Source organism: Xiphophorus couchianus, chromosome 17 (genome assembly GCF_001444195.1).
Source record: "Xiphophorus couchianus chromosome 17, X_couchianus-1.0, whole genome shotgun sequence".
In the NCBI taxonomy this organism is placed as follows: Eukaryota; Metazoa; Chordata; class Actinopteri; order Cyprinodontiformes; family Poeciliidae; genus Xiphophorus; species Xiphophorus couchianus.
The window spans coordinates 1,078,818-1,101,174 of NC_040244.1; the positions used below are offsets into that span (position 1 = coordinate 1,078,818).

General features: G+C 39.6%; 1 protein-coding gene across 3 annotated transcripts in view; it reads left to right on the forward strand.

The window, feature by feature from the left end:
* The window catches only part of LOC114160787 (thyrotropin-releasing hormone-degrading ectoenzyme), a 165,029-nt gene that overhangs the window by 55,908 nt on the left and 86,764 nt on the right, over nt 1-22,357 (forward strand). For all 3 annotated transcript variants that reach the window (XR_003598850.1, XM_028043578.1, XM_028043577.1), the window contains exon 5: nt 15,599-15,753. Coding sequence is in view for 2 of the 3 variants with exons in the window: in XM_028043578.1 (XP_027899379.1) it covers nt 15,599-15,753 (155 nt within the window). In the remaining variant the exon portion in view is untranslated. The remainder of the gene's footprint in view (nt 1-15,598; nt 15,754-22,357) is intronic.

Genomic DNA, 22,357 nt, shown 5'->3' on the forward strand with positions numbered 1-22,357 from the left:
AGACTCTGAGCTCGACCCGGTGCCTGCCGCTTCATTAGTCACTTCCTCTGAGGACAAACAAACAAATTAGAACCGGGTCTCTGATCGAATGAGGAGCGCAGAGCGAAACGCTGCGGCCAGAATTCACCAGCTTTACCGTCATTTAACCCCGTTTTACCACAAAACTAGATTTATTAAACACGAGCTAAAAATATGCATTTAATCAGTCCTTTAAGAAATTGAAGTCGTTGGGTTTTTTCTGGTCATTTGTGAAAATTTAAAAAAATTTCTTGATTATTCATGCAAAACAGTTTAGCCGCATTTTTGTTTCTTAATAAACGCACAATTTTATTTGCGGAAAAGTTTCCTATTTCAGGTTGTTTTTTAGTTTATCTGAAATATTATGAGGAAAATGCAGCTTTGGAGCTAAAATCCTTCAGACACATGCTAGCTGACGCTCCATTGGCTGACGTTTGCAAACCAGCCAATCCAGGAGCTCCATTCATCTTCTTTGTCACTGATTGGCTGAAACACCAAGAGCAGGATAAGGAAGACTGTAAATGAACTGTTGAAATAAGAAGAATAAGTTTTTCTACATAAGAAGCTCAGCATGGATTTAATTTGTTACTGTAAGTTTTGCCTTTCGGACTCCGTGTGTGTAAATCTGATCCCAGAACAGTTTTCCTCCGGGGACAAACGCGTCTTTCTGTCTCTGAAGGAAGACGCAGCTGAGCGCGTTTTTAATCAAAAGGAGCTTTTATCTGGAGACAGAAATATATTTAATTTAGAGTAAGAACGTGTTGCCGTCCCTGCGGCCCGCACAGAGAAATAAACGGTTTGTTTCACTAGCAGCTTTTAAAATTAAAGCTCAAATTAACAGCAGGGTGAAAAAGAATGGAAATAATGAGGCGTAGTCCCTTTAATGTGCACTGAAATAAATAAGTTCACCTTTAAGAAAGCAGGAGGATTTAATTTGTGATAAAACAGAAATATTCCAGATCAGTTTCAGCTGCAGGTTTGAAAAGCTTGTTTTTTTTATTTTTTATAAACTTATTTTAATATTTTTGACCTGAAACATTTCAGTGTGACAAAAGAAGACAAAATCTGTGATAAAGTAAATACTTTTTTACGAGTTTAAGCACCAATATCTTACATTTTCAAAAATGTTTATGTGAAACATTTTAGTAAAACAAAAAAAACGAAGAGAGGGTGTAAATACTCTTACAGGTTTAAACTTGGGCTGCACAGTGGCGCAGTTGGTAGCACTGTTGCCTTGCAGCAAGAAGGTCCTGGGTTCGATTCCCGGCCGGGGTCTTTCTGCATGGAGTTTGCATGTTCTCCCTGTGCATGCGTGGGTTCTCTCCGGGTACTCCGGCTTCCTCCCACAGTCCAAAAACATGACTGTCAGGTTAATTGGTTTCTCTAAATTCTCCCTAGGTGTGAGTGTGTGTGTGCATGGTTGTTTGTCCTGTATGTCTCTGTGTTGCCCTGCGACAGACTGGCGACCTGTCCGGGGTGTACCCCGCCTCTCGCCCGGAACGTAGCTGGAGATAGGCACCAGCGACCCTCCCGACCCCATTAGGGACAAGGGTGAACAGAAAATGGATGGATGGATGGATGGTTTAAACTTCGTTATCTGTGTTTTTTTCTCAGGTTTCTCGTCTCATTATTCCTTTGTAGTTCTGGTTCTGTCGGGCTCGTAGTTGGACCTGTGATCTGGGAACAAAGGCGTTTCTGTTCCATCAGAAGCGGTTCTGATGAGAGCGGCGCGGGTCGTTCTGTCTCCAGGCGCTCTGACCTCGGTTGCCGTGTTCAGTCGTGTTGCTAGGGACAGAACCGGTCGGGCCCGCGGGTCCCAACGGCGCCGACAGCCGACATCCTCATAATGAGCAGGGTTACCTCTCTAAGTGGATCAGAATTTCTCTGGTTCTTTCTAATTGTTCTGGTGACATCATGTGACGATCGGGCCGAATGCGGGTCAGAACGCCAGCTGAAGCGATGATGCCATCAGAACCGGCAGTAGAACCCGGACAGTGATCCTGTGAAGCAGCCTAATTAATCTCTGTTAGCTTTGCTGCGTCTCGGCAGCCATTTTGTTTGACTCATTTCTGACCTCAGAGGTCAGGAAACAACAGAGACGTTGGTTCTGTCTGCTCTGTGCAGCCGGACCTGGCGCTCAGATCCAAAACTAAAACATTCCCTCCATTCCTGATTTAAGAAATCTGATTCTCCTTTAAAGCTGAAATATTCAACTTTTATTAAAAATGTTTTCTATATATTTATTAAAAGTGTCACTAAGTTGTTACAGTTTGAGACACAAAATCTGTGAAAAAATCGACCATCTCCACCTTTTCTCTGAGCTGCTGAAAAATGAACCAAAAACAACCAATCAGAGTCAGGAGGCGGGGCTTAGCGCTGTCCATCATTCTTGTGTATGCGCTCATAAATATGCAATTGGTGGAGAAATAGGAAAACAAATCAACAAATATGAAAAAAATTATATATTTTTTAATAAAAGTTGCAGGCTGAAGCTTTAAACCTGCAGCATTACACTGCAAAAACACAAAATATTACCAAGTTTTTCTGGTTTAGTTTCTAGTGCAAAATCTTAGAACACTAGAAAAGGACATTTCTAAGTTTGAAAAGTAAAACAATTTTTTCACCAGATTTTCCACTTTTTACTTTTTTTTGGTATTTTCTAGCAAATTTTTGACATTTGAATCTTCCAATATTTCAAATTCATGATTTTTTCCCCCCCAAAATTTTCAACTTTTGATGCTCGGAAATTTCCTCGTTTTTTTTATTTATTTATTTATTTTTTTAATTTCATTTTATTTTCTAGCATATTTTTTTTACTTTTCAAATTGAGAAATGTCCATGTTTTTCTAGAACATGTAAGATATGTTTTTGTTGGATATTTACTCCTTTTTTGATGTGGTAGAATTGAGATGCGTCTCATTGTTTTGTATATTTTTCTCTGGAGTTTTGCTTCGGTGAATCCTGACAGTCGGTTCAGGGTTCCTGACTTACATCAGCAGGACAGAGTGAGAGCTGAACTGCTTGAATCTTTTCTGCGAAGCCGATAGCGAAATGCTAAAGGGCAGCGTTCAGGATAATTCACCTCACAGAAACACCATCAGTATGCAGCTGCAGTCTCAGTAACTCTGCATTCTCTCCTGCGACAAATCCGGGGTCAGAACCGGCGCGGGTCGGGAGCGTGCTCCGTCTGCCGCCGCGCGCAGTTTACGGCGGGTCAGCGGCACGGCGGGGCCGATGCCGGGTCGGCGGAGCGCGAGCAGCTGGTCGGGCAGCCAAACAGATGGCGGAGCGGGCGAGTGGTCCTGCAGACAAAATGTGAAGAGAAATGAGGTGAGAAGGCAGAAGGCAAGGATGTAAAAACGGTAAAACAGATGGAAGACGCAACGAACGCAGATGAAGAGTTGGTTTAGTTTCATATTAATTTGGAAAAGTTTATGTAACCTTTCAGATGAAATAACCATTTAATAATACAGAATTGAGGCATTAACAGCGACATGGAAGTGTGCATGACATATCAAAAATTATGCCTGGTTTAGCATAAACTTTAGCTTATAAGGCTGCTGAGTCCAGGTTAACTCAACTCCAGTCTGTTTGCCTAGAAAGTCTGATTCATTTCTGTAATTGAACCAAAAAAGTGAACTTTGCTACAAACCTCAGTTTGGTTTGGTTGAAATGTACTCAGTGCAGTTTGAATGGAAAAGCAGGAAGTGGACTACAACCAAAATAAACATGCTAGCCTAGCGCTACCAGGGAAAATGGCTCGTAGTTTTTAGACAAAGACTTAAGAGAAATCCTCCGACAGCTAAAATCTCCATTTGTCTTTTGATTTTGTGAAGAAGGAAGTTGCTCTCAGTGTCTTCAGAGGTTTTTGTGTCGCTTCCTTCAGTGGTTCTTGGTGCAGCGCCCCCACAGGCCAGGAGGGGAACAGGTTGGTCAAACGGTTTGTGACTGGTTTGAGAAAAAGAACCACAGCAGCTGGAAATGGAACAGATGTTGTAGTTCTGGTCAGATTTTAGCATTAGCGATAGACTAACATGTTTGTTTTGGTTGATTTTACCCAGAATGCCCTGTGCTGTAGACCACTTCCGACTTTTCTAGCGGTCTCTGGTCTGCTTGGCGTTCTCATATGCATTCAAACCGCACCAGAGTTCACTTCAGCCCAGATCGAGGTTTTTAGGTGGACCAGAGTTTGATTAGCATTCACACCTCATCAGACGAAGCGACTTTCTAGACAAACGAGTTCCCTTCTCTGAAGAATCTCTGAGGTTGAATAAAACTGAATCACAGTTTGTCTTCAGACTCACTAAATCCTCAAATTTCCTCCGACACTCCCTGCCCGTCCTGGAGCCATGAAGAAGAGCAAAGTGGTCATAATGTTATGCCGTGTTGGTGCCAGTCTTCCAGCTGATAGACGACGTTTGTCTCTCCGACTCGTCTCTTTCTATAATAACTTGTCACTTTGAGGCACAGCGAGTCGTTGCCGCCGCCGCCTCGACTGTCTCCAACATCAGCGTCATGGCGACCGGCGCTACCTGAATGCAGCAACCTGTCCGCGGCGTCGGCCACTCTGAAGAGAATAATGGAACAGTTATTGTTCTCCCGAGTGGGAGCGGTGAGTTGTGTGACAGCTGTCCACAGGAGATAATGAGCGTGGAGCAACGGCGGCGTCACAGCTGAGTAATCCACTCAGCGCCCATAGACAGCATTAAAGATAATAGCTGGTAGAAACTGCTGCTCTGTGAGTCCCAGCCTCCAAGTCGCTGTCATTTTATTATTCAGGTAGCATTTAATGAGACCATTAGAGGGGAAAAAAGGGTTAACCTGCACAATAATTGAGCTTTGTTTAGTATTAGTTCATATTTTCAAACTGAACATGAAGGAGAAACCCCGAGTGGAAACAAAATCCATTAAATGTTTTTTAATTATATCTGGTTGACATTGAAGGATCTTTCTGAATGTGGAACATGAATTTTGCGCTCTGGGTGGTTTCTAAAGGCACATTGAGACGTGACTTAGTGATTGATCCCATAGTTTACTATTCTCACTGTGAGCTTTAAAACAGATGTAAACGTTTCAGAAATGGAGGACAGAGGCTCCCAAAACCACCAAATATGGACATTTAAAGGACGACCTTCAGCCTTACCGATTTCTGCTATTTCTGAATTTATTTTGTCACAGTTGATCAAAAATCTAGTTTTCCCATTTCACTGTGCGATATACTTGTTTGATTGGGGACTAAAATTGCTACATTTCTTCCATTTCCAGCAGCAGCGGTTCTCTTTCTCACTGCTCTGAGTGAAACCAACTGAACTTTTGAAAAACCTGTTCCCCTCCTGGCCTGTGGGGGCGCTGCATCAAGAGCCACTGAAGGAAACAACATAAAAATCTCTATAAAAGACACTGAGTGATAGGTTTATTTTAATTCCTATCTAGCAAAGATTCGACCGGAGGCAATAATTGTCTTTTCTGCAGAAAGGAGGGAAGATCCGAGACGCGACGAATCGCTGCAAAACACTGTCTGGGATCAACTCTGCCAGATCTTTCTCTGCATTTGGCTTTATTAGAAAATACAAGGAAGGAGGTTGGGCCTTCTCACATAGTCACACAAAGAATTTGACCAATGACCTTTTTCTACAGGGTGTTCTGGAGCCTTCTGTGGACATGCCCTTATGAGGGCATGGCTGACCACAACTAATCAGTTACAGATGGAGCTGATAACACAGGAATGTGCAAAGTCTCTAGCCTCCAGGCAAACATCCTACAAATGGTTAATAGTATTTCACAGAAGAAAAGAAGTCAAGTAACATCAGACAAAATAATAATATGAAAACATAACCTACAAGCAGTAAAATCTGACGCTGCTTCATCTCTGTTTACATTTCATGAAGAGGGAAGTTTCGCTCAGTGTTGGATTTCTATTTTGTCTTTGGTTAAAGACCATGAACCTCCTGCTAGCGCTAGGCTAACATGTTTGTTCTCATTGTATTTACCCAGAATGCCCTTTGCTACAGTCTACTTTGTGTGTTTGGAGAGGTCTCTAGTCTGCTTGGCGTTCACATATGCAAAGAATTACAATAAATTATTCTGCAGGTTTTAGCCAGAACTGCAGTCTGACTGAAACTGGCTAACAGCTGTTAGCTAGTAAGCTAACACATCACAGTTCGTTTCTGCTAGCTAGTTTGCCTGTGTAGCAAAGATCTGTTGCTCTTTAAGTTTAAACCTGACTTGACACTGGAGTCAGAGGAAGATTTGACAGATTCAGATCAATTTCAGCATTTTATTATTTTTAAAAAATTATCTTTTTATGGATGGCTTACGTATCTCTCCATGCATCTCAATGTGCTAGCAACAGGTTTTATCATCTCATAACATTTCCAGATACAGTAAGAATGACCACTTTCACATTCCTGATTAAAATATGATTTTCTAACCTACTTAGCTCCTTTTTCTTTTCATTTCATCTATTAAATAATCTCTCAATGGCAGTTGAGCAAATTTTCCTCTTATTTACTATGTACTTTGTCCCTGATTTAGATAAGACAGAAAAACAAAAAGCAAACACTTTGATCATCTGTCTCTAAAATGGGCAGATAACACGGCTGAACATCTGAAGGTATAAAAGCCTCTGTGATCCGTCTCATCAGTTTATGCTGCCACCAGATCAGCTCTTTAACAGGGAATGTGGATTTCACAACAATGCAGGCATCCAGGTGAAGCTGACAGCATAACTGACAGCAGCAAAGAGGCTACGAATGAAGAAAATAAGTTCCTGAGGTTTTAGAAAACATTACAACAAAAGGACAAAATGTTTCTCGTTGGATTTTTTAAAGTTTTATCAGGACTGAATTGGTCATAAATGATAACGGCTTCAAACTAGCAAAATAAAACAAATTGGAAAACATGTTTTTTTCTGAACTACTGGTAGAAACAGGTCATTTATTTTTCTGAACTGAAAACATTTGGGTTTTAATGACAAGTTGTCGATATTTCATGATGTTTGCATTTAAAGATTTCTGAGTGAAAATAGGAAACAGGATTTGTTTAGGCCATTTGATTTTCCTTTCAGTGTTCACTAGTCATAGTTCATTTAGCTTTTGGCACAGGTGTAAGCTATGTTAGCAGTGAGCATGGATTTTAGCTCTGTTAGCTGAGCATGCTAGCATTGCCTGGTAGCCGCTTTGTTAGCTACTCCTGCTAATCTTGTTCTGTTAGCTGCCCTGGCAGCTTTTCTCCTGTTTGCTGTGCCTGATTTGTTTTGCAAATGGTGACTGCTAGCTTTTGTTCTGTTAGCAATACCTTTTTTTACTATTAGCTAACCAATACTCCTAGCCTTTCTGTTATTAACAGGCCACCTAACTTTTTCTCTACCAGTGATGCCTGCTGACCTTTTCTTTTCTATTGGCTACCCTGGCTAGCCTTTGTTAGCCTTTGTTCGGTTAGCCGTTCCTGCTTTCAGTTTTTTGTTTGCAGTGCCTAGCACATTTGTTCTGCTAGCTACACTTGGTTGTCTTAGTTCTGTTAGCGATGCCTTCTAGCCTTTTAGCCTTTATTCTGCAGTTGGTCTCTTTATGTGTAATAGTAATAGTATTTATTTCCATGTTTGTGACATGATTGGAGATCAGGAATTGCAGACTTTTAGACATATTTAGACCTAAAAAGCTTTTATGGCCGTTAATGTTAACCCGACATCTTAAACAAATCGCTTCACTTGTTGGTAATCGTGAACTAACAAGCGAAGCCTGTTAGCGTAGCATGTAATCTGGTTAATTTTAGTCATTCTAAAACTGAACTTATTCCGCCTCATTTGAAGCTGAACTTCCCTCCTGGATTGTTTATTTAGGGTCGTCCTTAGGGCACGCTTTGCGTTTTAACCTCCCACAACACTCGTGTCAACAGCGTGATGTTTATTCTGCACAAGACTTTCTTATTATAGGATGTAATGAGCACTCCAGCCTCCGGCAGCGCTTGCTGCAGCTGTTTGTTATTTGCAGAGGGTTTGTCTGTAGCTGCAGGTTAAGCTTTGGCTGTGACAGCGTTTTAACATTCAGGCTCTCTCCTCTGGTTTCCTCCTCAGTTCGATGTGAAGCAGCTCTTATCTGAATGAGCAAAAGATAATTGGGGGACAAGTGGAGCTCGACCGTAGAGAGGAAAAAAGGAGAGAAAATGAGCGCAAGGAGTGAGACAAAGATGTGAAATGGGAGCTTTTTCTGGATGTGTTGCTTCATCTGTAACGTTTGTAGAGGAAGCAAGTCGGCGGCAGACCCCTGGGTGTTACCCCGAAATGAGACGGAGGGCAGCAACATGACAGCCTGCGTAGAAGAAAACATATTAATAAAACCTTTCACAAAAAGACTCCTACAGTAGATGATGTTAAAAGATGCAAGGCCCTCCATGGAAATTGATTGGACCGAATCTTGTCACCCAACATTTACATTCAGAGAAAACTGGAGTTACTCATCAGATGGAGATTTCATGATGGTTTAAATGGAGTCGCAGCAAACTGGGAGAAAAAGAGCTTCATGTGGTTGTGCCACCCTCTGCGGCAACAAATGCCTCCAAGCGTTTCTGGCAGCTGGTTATTAGTCTTCAACATCACTGTGGAGGATTTCTGACCCTCTGTGCTTCGCAGAAACGTTTCAAATCAGCCACACTGAAGGGTTTTCCAGCAGGGTGCTCTGGCCGTTAGGCTTACTGGGTCATTCCCAGCGGGCTGACCAACATTTACAGCCCGACAGGGGCTGTCATAATTTAACCAAAGAATAATGCTTTGGTTAAAAAGGCCTATTAGTTGACTTTCCCTCCCCTCTTTTTGCTTCAAAGTTTTCAGACTTGACCATGTTGGCTGACTGGTGTTAGAGGGAACGGAGTATGAAGCTCAATGGGAGGCAGAAAAGCTACGAGAAAAAAGACGGAAAGTAGCAGCAGGAAAATGAGCCAAATTAAAAAGGTTCTCCAGAAAAGGAGCCAAAACGTGCTAGAAAAATAAAGTTCATCTGCCAAGACACAGAAATGACAATGAACTGAACTGAAAATGTAAAAAACAGAGAAAAAGAACATTTGAACAGAATTTATACAACTTAAAAATAATTTAAAAAAAATAATTAGACATCTTCACTAAATAATATCTGAGGAAATTGTAGCCAACATGCTGAACATAGGAATATTATACAAATAATCATGGTAGGCTGGCATGGCCAAAAACACCAGGGATGATTTTTGGTCCAGTTTAGGATGATCGGCCTGTTAAAGGTCACAGACAGAGCAGGTTTATTCCTACACCATCTGCATACCACACCTCTTCATAACTCCACTGAATATTTTTGAAAACTCAACATTATTTTACTAAATATAAGACTGACCTTGGTTCTGCTTTGGGACGCTCCCATTGAAACCATTACTCACTATTTTTCTCTCTTTGTTTGTTTTGAATCATGGACCTGAACTAAAGCATGTGGGACCTGCAGAGCCTCTGTAACTTCCTGGACGAGTCGTTGATCAATCTTGGAGTAATTTTGGTGGATGTGCCGTTCTTGGGAAGGTTTCCCACTGTTGTCTGTTTATAATCGTTACCTAGTTTCCCAAAGCCACTCCATACTGGGAGAAGTCTGGCAGATCTCAGGTTTCTTTAAGTCGAGGCATTATGTGCTGCTTTTATATCTTTTTGTCTACTTCCTGTTGTCAAACTGGTTCTGTTTATGGTTTTCTTTAATCCACTGGTCTGACAGAAAAGGTGTGTTGAGCGAAATTTGATTCTGCTACCAAATAAATGTGTTTAATTGTAGTTAATTAAGCTCATTAACTACATTTAAACTTTTTTTTTTTTTTCAACCTTAATATCATTATTGTCTTAAAAATGGTTTGATATTTGAAGGATTCATGTCTGACTAAAGCATAAAAAAGAAGAAATCAGTCAGGGTTTGAGTTTTTGCTAATTGGTTTGAAAGCTGCTCTGGTCTCTGATTGGTCAATTCTGCTCACAGACAAAATGTCTTTCATCCAACAATCATCCAACCATCTACTAATGTATAGTCAAAGGAATAAATTTGGCTGTGAAAATGTTTCCAGTTGATAAAATCTTTTGTTAATGTTTCAGCCTGACATCTGAATCAAACGCAGCTGTTTTCTGGCCTGATTCCTCACATTGTTCACAAAAACCAGAAACCTTCTAAGAGGAGAGCGTGACGGCCATGGTGGGAGGATGAACGTCCTTTCAGCCTTAAGTTTCCAACGTCTTTTTCTGTTTCGGTGTTTGAGCCAAACTTGATCCACCCACATGGAGTGGGAAAAGCTTCTTACTCAACGTAAACAACAATTCACTTTTAGGATTTGCTGTAGGATTAATGTCTAAGCTCTGTTTTGTGTTTTTTTTTTCAGATACAAACACCCTTATATATAAAAAACTGCTTGCCCTCAAACATACACCTGCTGGTTTTTGCCACATTTAGATGCTTTAAATCATCAAACACATTTAAAAAAAATAACCCAGGTAAAATATTAGGATCTGACGAAACAAGGCCTGATTGATGATCGGACTGAACAAACGTCATGAACTCTTTTACTTTCTCTTGTTTTTCACTCCAAGTTTGAACTTCGGCCATTTAAGGACATCGCTGTAAATAAGATTCTAATCTTCAAGGTTTTCTTCTGTTTAAATGTGCATAAATAAAGAATAGCAAGAGTTTGAGGCATTTAATAATTTATTTAAGCTAATATTCTTCCAAGGTGGAAGGACTGTGCAACATAAAAACAGGTTTTTGAATATCCAGTAGATCTTTTTAAATCTGTGACCAACAACTGGAGGAACTGAGATAATTTCCAATCAGCTACAGACTCTAATCTGATCCATTCAGACTTTTCTGCTGGTAGTTTGGTGGACATGAAAAACACCCAAACTACCAACTGTGTCACCATTTATGTTAATCTTCTGAGATGGTTTCCCAAAAAACTCCAGCTTAAACCCTTTTGACTATCCCAGTTTCAATAATCTCCACCAATTCTGCCAAAAAAAATGGCAGCAGACCAGAAGATAAATGCAAACTTTAATTTTCGTGTTTGTTCTTAAACTATCATTCTGAAAGTGAAATCAGAATTGGTCAAAAATGGTATTGGCAGGTCAGAGCTTGACAAGAAACCAAAACAAGACACCAAATCCTCATTCAAGTTAGTTTGATTTTACAAAATACCACAGAAACAATTAATCTCTATTTTATTAACAAGCACTCAGAGATTTAAAGCCTCAGGTGGAAAGAGTCATTGGAAGTTCATCTACATTTTGGTTGAGAAACAATGTAAGTTGTCCTGTTGCTCAAACGTCTCAAAGCAACTCTTGGTTGTTTGTTGCATAACCATCCAGCCCTGGGAACAGAACTGGTGATTAATCTTTAAAAGACCAAATTAATGGTGTTCCTGTGCAGGATGGTTGGATGGAAACGTCTCACTAGAGCTGTAGAAGTTTCAAAAGTGTTTAGTTATTTCTGCTTTTGAAAGGAAGTCCTCAGAGACGGACTGGATCCGGTGAAACACCTGAGCAACCGCACAAGAAAAACCAGGGCGTGACGAGTGAATCTCATTATTTCACACGTCTGTGTGTGTTGAGGGGCTCTGGGGCCTCCTGGAGCTTCGCTCTGCAGTGGAAAGTGAAGCGATTCATTTCCTTTTAATTTGAATGTCTGCAGAGTATAATGTCTCATTTGCATGTTTCACCTAAAACCCAACAACTGGTTTGCATTCCCCTGAAGTTACAGCAATCAAATCTTCGTTCCCCCTCCGCCGGCCAATCAGTTCTGCTGTCTGAGCCTCAGTCATGTGGGTAATAAGCTGTCAGCCAATCGCTGTCAGGGTTGGAAGTTTGAGTTTGTAGTAACGTGTTTATTATATTTCGCTTTGCATTAGCTGCCGTGTCTGGTGCGTCACGCTCCGACTCTTCCAGGTTGTCTGGGTTGTTCCTGAAGCGCTTAAAGGGTTTGAGTCCCTGTAAACTGTGAGGCATTTAATGCTCCACACATTGTTTAGCAATTACTGCTTGTCATTTAGCAGCTTAATTAACAGATTTCAGGGATTTTTATGATTTGTCTGCTCAGGTTGAACATTTGCTGACTTGCAAAGAAAAGAAAAGAACTACATTTTTTATGGTATTTTTGATTTATGATAAAACTAAGAAAGAAGTATCTTGTCCTTCACGACCAGATTGATTGTTTTCGATTGTTTAGGATCAATTGTTGCTGCTGTCCTGCAACGTTTTGATGCCAAAACCTGATACATTCAGAAAAAACTTGCCAACGTTTCATTTCTTTTCTTCTTCCTCAGTATTTTGCAGCTTGTTGTCACTCATATAGATTCGCTGAAGTTTGTTGCACTCAGAGAAAACTCGGCCGCTTCATACAGGAAGTAAAAAAACTGAAAAGTAAAACTGGAGAGCCAGATGGCTCAGTGGGAAAGCAGATGCTTTATATGCAGATGATTCAGTCCTTAACTCAGTTGGATAAAAGCCACTAGAGTCATGAAAAATGTGACTGAAATGCAAAACGTAGCTTTACAAAGTAAAAGTATCACAAAAAAAACACACTGTGACATAAATAAATAAAACTGTGATTGTAATATTTTATAGGAACAGTTATTAATTTGGATAATTTATTAATAATTTATTTATTTACAGTATTTATTTAATAATTCTGAATGAAACTTCTCTCTATATAATATATAATATCTGTACTGTTTTATCTCTCATCAAAGTAATTCCTACTCTGTTGTCATTATGCAGCGCCGTGTTGTTTATGTTGTCATACTTTATTTTGATAATTGCAACAGCTTGTTTTCTACACGCTGTACAGCTTTTAGTTTTTTTTATTCTATATATTAATTGTTTTTCATGGTGATTGTTCTCTGCAATTTGCAATTTTGTTCTTTGTTGTGACATAAATTTCCTCATGGCAGGATTAATAGTTTGTCTGTCTGGTTATCTAGCTAGATAACTGTGTAACCATCTACCTAGTTATCTATCTACAATAACTACCTACCCATGTAGTTATCTTGCTATCTAGTTAGTCATCTTTCTAACTTCCTAGCTAGATGGATTCTCTGGATTGAGCTCTTTTTGCTCCACCTATCTTTAGTTTTCTGAATAAATTCAGATGTTGGATTTTTCATTTGCCTGCTGCTTTAACAGATTCTCATATTCTAAGATTATTTCACATGTTTCCCTGAGGTGCCAATAAATCTGTTTCCTGTGATCTTTATTGGTCAGATTTACATACATTTAATGATCCTTCAGGATAGATTTGTCCACCTCCCATCCTGTAATCCACCATCACTGTGAACATCCATATATCTGCTAAAAGTCAGTGCAGTAAATCTGTATTGTCATCATGAAGCAGTGGCATTTGTCTGCAGGTGATAACACCTGATCAGTTTATCAGATAAATCTTCCTTAAAGGTTGAGAAGAGGCTTATCTGTGAGATTAACACTTTCCTTTGGCCTTCATCCAGCAGGAACAGCATCAGCTCTGCTGGAGATTATAGAGTCTGTCCTGAGAGGCGGTAAAACTTCCTCCTGGATGTCTGCACAGGATTATAAATCTGTGGACGGCTCAGATTAAATCTGCAGTGCAGTCACGTCTCAGACTCCAGAGCTTTTTATAAGCGAGTTCTTACAGCTATTAACAATAGCTGGAAGTGAAACACCTGCAGTCTGGGTTTCCTCGCCTGCAGTTCATCTTCTATACGTCTGGATGAAGCTGGGATTACAGAGGAAGCATCTCTGGGACTGCAGCAGATCCAGAGCTGCAGCTTTTTAGTGTGAATTTGTGGCACTTTCATTTTATTCACTATTTACTCAAAGTTTGTGGCTAATATCTAACTTTGTTTCTGGTGCAAATGTGTGCAAAACTTTAATATTCTGCTTGTAACGGTGTTTACATTGACCATAAAATTGCTCAAATTGAAATGATGAAAGTAAATAAGTAAATTCTCTGAGGAAACAGCAATTTTGTAAAAAAAAAAAAAAAAAACTGTTATTAGTCATAAAACAGAAACTTAAAGATAAGGAGTGGAGGGGTCTCTCTGAAACCGGTTTCTCCAAGAACAGGATGGTCCACCTCACCTTGTTTCCAGCTTAGAGGAGATTAATATTTTAATCTTATTCATGAGATAACTATTTGCAGAACTCTGACACTAGTTAGCATCAATAGCATAGCTCACTGTTTTACCATATGCAGGTAGAACTCTGTAATTTGTGGATATAAACTATTGTAACCTCTGACATTGCTGTGAAATATCTATTGTTGAACATCTAACTTTACTGTCTGAATGCATAAAATGGATAAAGCCACACGGCTAGCTTGGCTAACAGTAGCTAGCATGAATAGCCAAGTTTTACGACTTGCATGTCGAACAGTCTGAAAGCTCAGAACAAAACTAATGAAGCTCACTGTTGTTACTGAGTCAAGTTTTCTTCATCATCTTCATTTCTGGTCAAGTTTCCATCATTGCTGAGTCCAGCGCCCCCACAGGCAGCTGGTGAAATGACATCAACAGAAGCAGTTTTTTTTTTTTTTATTATTCCATGAGATTAAGCTAGAAATGATTAAAACCTCACCCATGTTTTTCTGTTGTTTTGGAAGTGATTTGGAAGTTTTGTTCTGTATTTTTTTGTGTATGAATAATTAACGTTTTATTCCATTCTAGTTTAAATTTCTCTTGTTTTTAATAACATTTCCTGTTTTAATCTCACAGTTCTCAATCATTTATCATGAGACAAAAAATCCTCTTCCTCTGAAACCCAGAGGAGTTTTTGTTGCAGTGAGAAAACCAATTTTCACCTTTGCACCTCCTTCCTTTTGTCTCCTCTTCCTCTTTAATCAAATCTCCTTCCTGAAGGAAACACTTTCTCCTGCGTTGGTGTCAACTTGTCACTTTAAACAACCTTTCCACTGAAAATAGACACATTATTGTAAAAGTTGTTCATAAATTAAGGAGTTCACTGCAAAAACACAAAGTAGCTATAAACGAAATAATCTGAAAGTGGAACGACACATTTTTATTATTTCATTTATAAATATTACTTTTTAAATTAGTATTAAGTTATTGACTTTAAACAAGCTCATATGTCTTATTTTTAGTGTACTAAAATATTTGCACTGGAAACTAAACCAAAAATACTTGGTGTATTTTTGTATTTTTGCAGTGATTTTGTTAAATTTTGATTTAAAAACTGTTTAAAATGTTTTGTGTTGTAAAGAAATTAGACAAACCAGAAGTTTACATACACCAAACCCCTTTTTATAACTGAAATCAAATCAGACCAAATTTCTCTTGTTTTATATATTTATCAGTTGATATCACTATTTAATATTTAATAATCATCTCAGAAAAACATCAGTTTCTTCTTCTACTCCTTCCCTCCTCATGCAGTTTTTTGCAGAGTTGTGTGAAAACGTGGCAGATCCTCGTTGTGATGAAGAGCGTTGTGTGTGTGACTCGTGTTTGATCTGAAGCCAGGATGGGACCGGCGCCGCCGTCAGCGCTCATCCTGCCGGAGCGCGGCCCAACAGGAAGCTGTAACGGCATGTCTGTGTTGTTGCAGACCTGCTGGCGGTGCCCAAACATCCCTACGCCGCCATGGAGAACTGGGGCCTCAGCGTCTTCGTAGAGCAGAAGATCCTGCTGGACGCCGACGTGTCGTCGTCGTCCTACCAGATGGAGCTCACCATGGTGGTCGTCCATGAGATCTGCCACCAGGTAGGCCGGGTTGCTGCCCTGTAGGCTGGTTGGGCTCAGTTGATGCTGGTACTGGACCAAGCGGCCATCTTGGAACCTTCCAAACGGTTCTCAGGGAAATAATACAAAGAAAAAGTGGCAAAAGATTTTATCATGTAGCTTTTGTTTTTCAGCCCAACCACTTAAAACACACTGCCGGTTTTTGGGAATATATTGATGTTTTTCGGTATCTGGAAAGTAGAATAAATAATAGAGGAAAATTATGGAGGATGATCTTAGAAAAACAGTCAATGTCAAATTTATTTATAAAGCTGGAAATATTTGCTGCCAACAGCCACAACTGTTTTCTGATAAATCTATTATTGTAGAAATGAATAGTTTTCAGCGTTATCTACTATAATTTGAATTCATGAGTTACAATAACATTTAATCCCTTTTGGGATCAATGAAGTATTTGGATTTGATTAGAAGATAATTTATTGATCTCCAAAGGGAAATGACGAATCTGTTGACTCCATCCAAAGTTTCAAATATTAGTTCATACAAATCCAACCATGAGCGATATAAAATTTATAAAAGAACGTATACATTAGTGTGATATTGTAAGTAATTTGAATATGACCTAAATATAAAATAAATAAAATAAAATACTAACAAGCATGTGCATCAAAATATGTTTATCTATAAATAAATCTATAAGTGAGTTTCCAGAGAAAACTTAGATTGACTCGGAGTTGAGGCGTTTCAAAAACCTCCGGAATGTAACAAATTACCAGGCACCGCTCCGTTACCTAGCAACCCCAGTGGAGTTCTGCCAGTTACCTAGCAACCCAAGCAGAGTTCCAGCAGGTTTGGTCATCTGGTTTTACCGCTGTACTGAACAGATCAAAACGTCACTATGTAAGAATGATGATGTGCAAAAAGTGTAATGATCATGTTTTGAATAGGCCATAAAATATCCCAACCTGTTCATGGAAGCATAACCTTTACATAAAATTTAATTAAAGGGGAAAGAATTAAGAAAAAAGAGGAATAGTGAGGATTAACAGGGATAACTGGGATGAAATAAGAGCATAATGGCAGATTAAGGAACATAGGAAGCAATGAGACAATTAAATGAGATGAAATGAGGTTTTAATGAGGAATGAAATGGGATCAAACGGTGCCATAATTAGCAAGGCGTCCACTCTGCCTTAAAAAGTCTTACATTTGTGTATCTAAAATTAAGGCCTTAAAGAGTCTTAAATTAATCAGGTGGTAAAACATCCTAACTCCTAATGGAAGGTGAGATTTCAGACAAACTGTTTATTTTCTTAAATATTTCTCTACATTGTTCTTCTACCAACATTATGCAGGATTAATGACTGTTGTGGTTCTGCATGTTCATTTTTTAGACTATAAATATCCTGTTGTAGTAAATTAAATCTCTTCAGCCGTTTCATGGCGGTTTGCTGAAGCTGGAGGCCTCTGGGTCGTCCGGGAGCTTTTCTTCTGTCTGACTAATAACAGCGAAGCTTCACTTCCTGGAGCTGAGAAGATGCTTAAGCTGAAACGATCCTCAGCCTGTCGGAGCTTCCAGGTTTTAAAATCACCCGAATAAAAACAGCGCAAGTTTATCTTTCTTGTGCATCAGCGCGCTGCAAGCATGCGTGGCAGCAGAGGGTCAAAGGTCAGCTAACAAACTGCTTGTCTCAAGCTGGGTAGCTCGGTTTGCACCTGCAGTGGTTTAATAATCAGGCTAGCGCGCGGCGCTGCGTTGATGCAGATGAAACCCTGCGGTGGGAGTCTTTCTGTTTCTGCAGCTCCCACTGAAACAGCGGCAGGAAATGACCTCACGCCAGCATTTCTCTCTGCTGAGTCAGGATGATCGCTAGCTTCAGGCTGCTGCGTGTGTCGCAGAAATACGCATCAGGCGCCGGGGCGGGCGAAGCTACAGTAGATTAATCTTTCATGACATTCCACATCAAACTCACCGACGGTGTTTGTTTGGATGGACTTTCCTTCTGCTTTCTTCCATCTTCCCGCTGTTGATATTCAGCCGCGCCGCTTGTTTGAAGGAAGGAGAGTGATGATGATCTGCTGGAGCTTTGCTCTTCTCTTCTGTCTGCGGACGTTTATCTCGGAGGAGAGACGGCTGCGTGGAGATAATCACCAGGTTCTGCTGAAAAAACATGGAAAACGAAGGAACAAAGTATTTCTGCCTTTTTGGGAAAGTGACTGTGGAAGAACAACATCTTTTATCCACATCAGATCCAAAAACATATCTCAATTTCTTTTATATAAAGTTATCAATACAGTTTTTCTGCTGGTCTAAATCATCAGAATCACCAGAAATAAACCCTTGAAACCAACATGTCTGTAAACGGGATTCACTTGAACTGAATTTCTAAAATAAATTAACTTTTCAATAGTATCCTGATTTATAGTACTTTGTCAATATTCCGCTAATGTAAAAAAAAAATATATTTTGCAATAGTAATGTTTCCATTAAATAAGGGACAATTATTTTTGTTTGTTCCTGTGATAAATCATTAAAATCATGCAGCGCCATCATCATCCTTCTGCTAACACCACTTCCTGTTGTCTTCTTCTTCATGGTTTTCTCCAGTAGTAACAACCGATTGTTGGTCATCAAAAAGTGTTTCCGTTGCACTTTCTTGCGAAATAAAACAATTTCAACACAGCTAAAAAAAACCCATCTCATCCAGAGCATCAAATCTTTATTGAAAAACTTTCTTTTTTTTAGATTGACATGTTTCTATTAGCAAATTTTCAAAATACCAAATTGGGCAATTATATGATTAATGGAAACAAACTGGTAACTGGATGACATCACTCCTGTTTAAATCTCTGTTCATTTAGAGAGATGTTGGAGTAGGGGATTAGATCCTAGCTATTATAATCATTAGAAGAGATGGTTTGAACTTCTTCTTTCTCGCTTCCTCTGGGATTTGGGGTCAAAGTTCAGAGGTTATTTGAGCTTTTTTGACGCCAATTAGCTGTTCCCTTTGTAAAAGCGATACCTTGTTGCCACGGTTAAAATTATAAATCATTAATAGTCAAAAAAAAGAAAAGTTTAAGATCCATAAAGTTATTTTGGTGCAATAAGAAACTAATCTCAAGTGGTATTTTTATTCATTTTATTCATCATCATAACTTTCAACACCCAGAGGATGTTTTCTGCTTTGCATCATTTCTGTTTAAAGCTGATCTGTGTCCGTTATCCTGCAATAGCTAGCCCCGCCCACTTCGTCACAACCCTCCGGGGCTGACTACTGACCAGTTCTCTGTCTAACAGGTCCGGAAAATCTCTAAGACCTGGGTATTACCCTAAAAGAGATCTATAAGAGATAATCTATTTAAACTGGTGTCGAAAGCGATTCGTCTAGCTCTAACTACCTCCAATCCAGAAGTTACGACCCTTTTCAGTTAAGAAACAGTCAGCTGAGTAGCCCTCACAGCTGCATAATTCCAATAACCACTTCTGTTAACGGTAGCTCGCTTTCTAAAATATAACTTGCTCTTGGAACCGGCTAGATTAAATTTAGTGACTCGGATGTAAGTCCCTGGGTCATTATTTTACTCTCGCCAAAGGAAATCATGAAGCCTCCTCTTTACTAGAACCATGTACATTAGTTTTACCCTTATTAAAAGAACTGAAAAATGAATAAATGACTCAATTAATTCCAATGTCCACCAACCTCATTAGAATTTTAGAGTATGAATTTATTAAGCAAGCTTAAGCAGGGATATGTGACATACAAATCAATAATCAATTGTATATAATTCAAGAGCAGTGTAATAAAATCAACATGTATAATCATACCCTACTGTCTCTTTTCCCTAACCTATGTCGCAGATTCTGAGATAGCTTTTTAGGAAGCAAGTTCAACTCATACCCAGTTGGTGGTGGATCTTTAGCAACAGGAACGTCCAAGAACCTTGGTCTGAATCTTTGTCCTTTGTGTGGAAAAATCCTCTTTAGAATAGAAGCAAAGTAGAGAGGGCTCAATTGCTTTTGAAAACCCAACTCTTTATCCCTCCGGAACCTTTGTCTTTTCTCCAAGTCTGTTGCAATGTTTGGGTTGAGGTAAGACCGACGATCGAATCAGGAACCCGGGTTGGATGATTGGAACTTGTCTCCCTTTGGCGGCACGAAGCTTCAGCTTTTCCCGTGGCTCCAGGGTGTGGTCCGCTGTTGTTTCCTCGATCTGCTTCTTCGTGTTAGCTCTACTTCGGTGCCGCAGACAAAGAACAAGAACTTCTCCTTTTCCGTCTGCTTATATACAGTTCTCTACCATGTATGTGTATGGGGAGTGTTAGTTTACGTGGTTTCCTGAACATCTGCTGATTTCACGGAAACCTCCGTCGGCCCCTCCTGTCTGCTGGCTGGGATGGAAAGTACCGTCCTTTCCTCAGCGTGTTGATCTTAGCCAACCATACCGCCCCACCCATCCTGTGCGTCTGGCCATCTGTTCAGAACTGCTTGCGACAGCAGGAACTCACAAGTTCCCCTTCTCCTTTTTCCCCTTTTCCTTTTAACATTAAAATTTCCTTTTAACATTAAAAACTATGTGCTGTTCTCTGATTAACTTTTAAACACAGTCAAATATTAAAAACTATGTGCTGATTTCCATTAAGCATTAATCATAAGCATTAATCACCTCTTTCACTTATTGTAAATCATCAAACCTTAATCATTTCATTGTTGTCATGTTATTACAGATCATGATTCGTACACTTCAGAATCATTCAGTGATTACTTACATACAGTCATTTTACCTATTGTATCCATCCATGTTCAACTTAATCATTATCAAAACACTCAATCATTATAAATCAAAACACAAGATTGCTTTATTTCCTTCAGGCCTTCATGCACCTGTTTCTGCGTGTACCTGGATAGATCTCAAACCTCATACCAGTTTTCTTGACATCTGTCTGGAAGTAAGAGTGTGTGTCTCAGGGAGAATAACTGTGTTTAAAAGCTTCAAACCTGGAAATAAAAAAAAGAAACTAAGAGAATGAGCAAACTCTTGAGACGGCGCAGGAACAAGCTGGTTAAGAAGAAACAGCTTTTTCTCTTCGTTTGCTCCTGAAACTGTTCATCTTTTAAAATAAAGAAGCAAATAATCGAGGAAAGTTCACTTCCATCAAAATATTACTCTTGAGTGCAGCCATGTTACCATGGAAACACATATTTTCTGACAAGTCCAGATTGTATACTTGAGCTCTACTGCAAATATAAAAAACAATACTGGACTAATTTATGCTGAAATATAACAGCATGTTGTTAGTAATAGTTAAATACTATTCTGACACATGTGGTGGTGCAATATCCATTATGAATCCCGGCGTGACGCTGCTGAACTTCTTCTGCTGCAGTTCACAGGGTCATGCATGCATATGGCTGCTGCTGCTGCTGCAGCTCTCAGGTGAACAGATGGATGGCATGTGGCTGTTTCACTTCATCAACCGGAGCAAACACAGATGGAGGCGCTAAGAGTGTCAGTTCAGATAATGAGACAAACACAGCTGATATTTACCTCTGCCTCACTGAGGCCTCCACCGACGGCGCTGCAAGCAGGACCCAAAATCTGCATCTTCAGTTCCCTGAAAAAAAGGCATCAGAGCTGTTTATAAACTCCAATAAATCAAAATCCAATATTTTTTAATGTCTGGTTCCTACCTGTAATCTGAAAATCAATCGTAGAGAAAGTTTTCAGGGTTTTCTTAGTGTCTGACATTTATTTAAAGAGGTTTCCAGAGGCTCAAAAGCAGAAATCTTTTCATCGGTGACATTTGAACACGCCATGACGTCTTAATCCCATCATGTAAATTTATTCTAATATATATTCTGCCACAAACAGCCTTTATACTTATCTGACATGTTCTAAAGCTGTAAAGCACTGCAACACAGCTGTAGTTAAGGATTCAGATACGTCATCCATCAAGTTTAATTGTAGTTGGATTAAAGTGAAGGCCGTGAAGCAGTGACGTCCCATTTCATTAAACGTTTGACACATCAGCTCTCCGAGTCTGAGCTCGCCTCATCCACCAAGACAGACATACAGGAATGAGACAAATCAGGAATGTAAAAATGGAGGCTGGAAAAGACATTTTACGAAAATCTGAACCCAGGATTCAGTCAACCAACCAACCAACTCACCATTCATTAATTCAATCAACCCATCAAACCCACTTTCCAGCAACTATTATTTAAAATGCCAACTAACTAACCCACCATGTAATCCACCCAAATATCCACATCCAACCAACCAACCAACCAAAAATCCCAACAAACATCCATCCATCTCATCCACCATCCCACAAACAAACTGACTAAACATCCAACCAATCAACCACCCAAGCAGTTCCATCTGCTACGGTAACCAACCCACCATCCATCCGTTCAACCAACCCACATCCTTCCAGTGTACCATTTTTTCCTCATCCAAACAATGAACCATCCAACACACCAAGCAACCAACCAACACTATAAACATCCATCCATCTCACCAGCCACTCAACCAACCAAACCTTCCACCCATCAACCATCCAACCAACCAATTAATTAATATGCTAACAACCCACCATTCATTCATTCTTTCATTCATTCACCCAT